The 4,949-nt window shown below is 44.4% G+C and overlaps 1 protein-coding gene across 1 annotated transcript; it reads right to left on the bottom strand.

Annotated features, from left to right (window-relative positions):
- Positions 1–689: 689 nt before the first annotated feature.
- Positions 690–4,037, bottom strand: LOC134221647 (uncharacterized). The gene has a single exon (XM_062700837.1). It carries the CDS (start codon positions 4,035–4,037, stop codon positions 690–692), a length of 3,348 nt encoding a protein of 1,115 aa, XP_062556821.1.
- Between the last annotated feature and the right edge of the window lie 912 nt (positions 4,038–4,949).

Raw genomic sequence — 4,949 nt, forward strand, 5'->3', positions numbered from 1 at the left:
TGGTGCAGATTGCTCTAATATTTCTCCACCTTGTTCGCAACGAAAGTCTTCAACGCCTTCTTCGTTTTGAGCCAACACAAGACCGTACGACTGTCCGTCCAGTAGAGAATCCTGCATATGTTGACGTTCAATTCAATCTTTATTGCCAAGGAAAGCCGATAACCCAACAAAGCAGCCTGTAACTCTAGTTTTGGAACTGACATGAAACGAACTGGAGCAACTCTCCTCGGGACGCGACGAATGAAATATCGACTTGTTCACCATTTACTATTCTCAAGTAAGCAACAGCACTCATTGCCATGGTGCTGGCATCGCAAAAACATGAAGTTCGATTTTGTCACTACTGCGAAGATTACTGCTATAACATCGAGGAACGCGAACATCAGTGATTGTTGGAAGAATATTCAACCACATTTGCCACTTTTTCCTAGTAGCTTCTTCTAGTTGGTTATCTCATCCAATACCGCTTCGCCAAATTTGCTGTAGGAGAATCCTGCCTCTAATCGTCATGGGCGTCACAAACCCAAGTGGATCAGAAACGGACATCACTACTGACAAAACCTCACGTTTCGTTGGTACTCGTTTTCCCATCAGAACAGCTGGGTCGATCTTACAAAAATCAGTTGAAAAAGAGAAATAGTCACCTTCACTACTCCATAGAAGCCCTAGAACACGGTTTATTCCATCACTTATATTTGTATCATTTGTTTCTGCTTGCAGGCCTTTGGTATAGTTTTCATCACTTTCTTGGAGCTGCAGCGAAAATTTCTGATTTCAAATCCTCCTGATTTGTGCACTTGGATGACATCCTGTATTAATTCTGCTGCCTTGAACACGTCGTCTTCGCTCCCCAGAAAATCATCGACATAATGGTCATGTACAATGGCATTGCTGGCATCGGAGTATTCGCTGGCATGAAGCTGGGCGTTATAATTTTTTATATAATGAGCAATAAACGGAGAAGAGTTTGCTCCAAAAACCATCGCTTTCATTCGGAATGTCTGGACGATGTCATCTGGGTTGTGACGATAAACGAAGCACTGTGACCAGCTGTCTTTTTCCGATATCCAAATCCTGTTGAACATTTCCTTAACGTCACCAACAAATCCAATTTTCCCCCGTCGAAACCGCAACAGTACTCCTTGCAAAGATTTGAGAAGATCTGGCCCTGTGATGAGAACGTCGTTTAAGCACATACCGTTTGATTTTGCAGCTGCGTCAAATACAATTCTTATTTTTCCTGGCTTCATACTGTTTTCAACTGGAAAATGGGGCAGGTACCACATATTATTCCTGGATATTTTAAGATCTTCTTCCGAAACAGGAACGGCATAACCTTTGTCAATATAGTCTTGCATTTTTTCCGCGTACTTGTCTTCAATGCCCCTCTTAGCAAGCTTCCGTTCAGTACATTTTAAACGTGATAATGCCATCTTTCTACTTTCAGGGAATGGTATTGTATTCCTATACGGTAGATCCACAACAAACTGGCCATCAACAAAACAAGTAGATTTTTCCATAACATTCAGGGCCCATCTGTCATCCTCGGAACGCTGTCGATCTGGTGTACTGATTACGACTCCCATATTTTCAAGCATGATGTGCGATGCCACGAGATCGTGAAGATTTTCATCTGATTCGCAGCACATATTCACCGTTGCATAGTTTTCATCCGACTTCATCCTCATTGGTCCATGCTCCACCCATCCCAAAGGACATTTAGAGATAGCTGGAGCAATAGGATCAGGTTGGCAAATTTCCGTCGTCTTGATAATGTTCAAATGCGGTTGTCCTATGAGCAATAACGGTGGTTCTCCATTCAAACAGTTCAAATCAGCTTTGTTCACATATGGAAATCGTGCCAATAATTCTGGAACGTTGACTTTTTGACCGGCGAGATTCATTTTTTGAATTGTCCGCACTCCGGTCAAGCAAAAGAATTGCTTATCCGCAAGATTCTCTCCGACTTCTATTTGGACAAGCTCAGAACTTTCATCCACTCGCTGCATTCCACCCATCAATGTGCAACAGAGTCGTTGTTTGCTGCCAGATATTCCCAGGATCTTGACAATTGAAACATCAATAATAGTCAAACTAGATCCCTCGTCGATCAAAGTAGGAACTTCAATCACTCCTTTTGGTCCACGAATCTTCACGGTCACCATTTTCAAAAGCGCCTGGGGAACCACTTGCTGATCACTTTTCATCACGTTAACTCCTGGTTTATGTTGTGTGACAGAAGGAATTGATGTCACCACTTCTCCCTTATGCAACAGGGCATGATGGTACCGGCTGCATCCTTCAACTGGGCACAGCTGCCGTCGATCACAACGTCCACTATGAGTGCGCAAACAACAAAAGCACAGTTTCGATTCGATAGCAATTTGAAATCTGCGTTTTGGTTCGGCTGACTTAAACGCATCACATGACGTTAAATCATGTACGTCCTTGTGACAAACTACACATTTCTTGACACCACTTTTACGGATTTCGTTTCTCACAACGGGTTCGGCCAATCGATTATGTTCGTCGAAGAATCCTCCGGCAGTCAAGGTACAATTTATAGATGCAGCGTACTTTCCGGTTTTCTCCACCCATGCTGCAAAATCTAGAACAGTTGGATCGTTGATAGCACACTCCGTAATATGCCGACCCCACATCATAATCTGGTACTGCGGCAGCTTTTGCAAAAGTAGTCCCAAAAGTTCCGGGTTGTAGACGTGTTGCTTCAAACCTTTTATTCCTGATGCTAGGTTTCGAACTACACCGTCGAACTCAATGAAGGACTCCCAGTCCGATACTAATGGAAGGTTTCTAATTTCGTTTATTAGCGCCCGCAGTAGAAGTTCCGGTCTTCCAAAGCGAAGTTCAAGCGCCTCTATTATCTTTTCGCCATCATCTGACGTCAAGAGCATGTGTTGAACTGCGTCACGTGCCTTTCCTACAAGGCATTTATTCAGCCGAACAACGTTTTCAAACCCTGAATACTCTCCTGCTGCTGTGGTTAAACGATATTGGTTAATAAACAATTGCCACTCACGTACATTACCATCAAACGTCGGTAGATTATTACTTCCCGAACTTCTAGCCAACATGCGTTGCATAGATTTAGTAATCTGCAGCATTTCAGCGTTAGCATCTCCACGTAATTGTCCAGAGTCACGTTGTGTGGAGGAACGTGTATCAGTTGTTCTAGCATTATCTCTGGGTAGTTCATGTTGTACGAGGTTCTCCTGTGGTAAGCTCGGCACCCGCGGTAGAATTTGATTGGAGTTCGTTGGACGTAAAGTTAGTTCGGCTGATGAGGTTGAAGCTTGACTTTGCAAATTCTGTACCCACTGTTGCACACGTTCCAGAGGATCCTCATCCTGTATGTTAAAATCCGAGTTCTGCGCGTGTTGTTCTGCCAACTCCTCCTCTAATTCCGCTTCCGCAATTTTCACAGCCAGTTCAGCTTTCAGTAGCTTCTCTTGCCTCTGCTTCCGCTGTAGTGCTTCCTGCTCTTCCATCGCTGCTAATTTTATTTCCGTTTCCAGTTTTGCTTTCATCACTGTTAACTGAGCACTTCTAGATGACAAAACACTCCTGGCCGCCAGGTTCACTTTTTGGTTTGAAGATTTCTGTAACGGTCGTTCCAAAGACTGCGTTGAAAATCCGAGTTCGGTGGTTTGTGCAAGCAAAGACGCCGGACGCTCTTGAACTTTTTTGTGTTTTGTAGTTACATTGCCTTCCAAAAAAAGTCGTTCCATTAACGTTTCAGCCATAACCTGCTTCGAACTAGCATCTTCTCCGAGGGGAACATCAAAAAGCTCACACGTCGTTTTCAAACATTCCGGATCCGCATTTTCGATTATCTGCAACCTAACCTCAAACTCTGGAGACTGTCGTTCGAAATCAAAGCCTTCAAATCGCATCACTTTTCTCCTTATCCAGTTCAAGGTCGTGTTTTCGCAGTACAAAATTTTATGCAGAAGCACCAAATCGGCTGGCCTCGCGGCGTCAATTCTTTCAGCCAAAACACTATCGTTCGCGAACATTTTCGTCTTAAAATACTCTCTGTAGGAACTGATCACCAATTCGCGTTTATTCGTTGTCGAAGGACCATATGTAATAACAACTTCAACACTTTACAGAGTCAACTTAATTTTTATTCAACAAAAATTCAAAACTACAAAAAAATGGCGCTTTGGCCCTCGCGATCACGTCGTTAACAATGCTAGGAAACGGAAAAAATCAGTGCTACCAACTTCTTAAAATTATACCCATTCGCCGATCGCACCAAAAACTAGAAGTGGGCGCTCACGTTCCCATACAATACCAGTCGTGCAGAGGGAAGCAGGCGCGAAGTCGACCCTGCCCACCTTCCGAGGACATAGGGCGTGGTAAGGCCACCTGGAAAGCCGGCAATGCGCTGGCACGATACCATGGTGTTCTTCTAAAAAAGCGAGTCACGATGTTCGATGCTGCAAGGACACGCAGCTAACCTCGAGGGTGCGTCATGCACTGGCCCCCTTTGAAGCATTACTTTCTGGTTGTACCGAAGGGACGATGGGCTCGGCGGCAATGGAAACGGTTTAGCTGGTCGGGGATGCAGCCCTGCCTCCCTCATTGGAGGTGGCCCCTAACCCAGCACTTCCTGGTCAACCCAGGATGTCTGTTGAGCAGATTCCCCCTCCATTGTTTAGGAAGAAAAAAAAAAAAACACACACACACACACACACACACACACACACACACACACACACACACACACACACACATACACACACACACATAACAGACGTCACCTCAATTCATTGAGCTGAGTCGGTTGGTATATAACATGATGGGTCTCCGAGCCTTCTATCAAAAGTTTGGTTTTAGTGTGATCATATAGCCTTTACGTATAGGGGACCGGTTCGGCACTTCATCTCATAGCTCCCATTTCCATCTCATCAAAAACAAAGCAA

Source organism: Armigeres subalbatus, chromosome 3 (assembly GCF_024139115.2).
Source record: "Armigeres subalbatus isolate Guangzhou_Male chromosome 3, GZ_Asu_2, whole genome shotgun sequence".
Taxonomy (NCBI): domain Eukaryota; kingdom Metazoa; phylum Arthropoda; class Insecta; order Diptera; family Culicidae; genus Armigeres; species Armigeres subalbatus.

Coding starts and splice junctions, on each gene's coding strand:
- LOC134221647 (XM_062700837.1), bottom strand. CDS start 4,037: ATGTTCGCGAACGATAGTGTTTTGGCTGAAAGAATTGACGCCGCGAGG.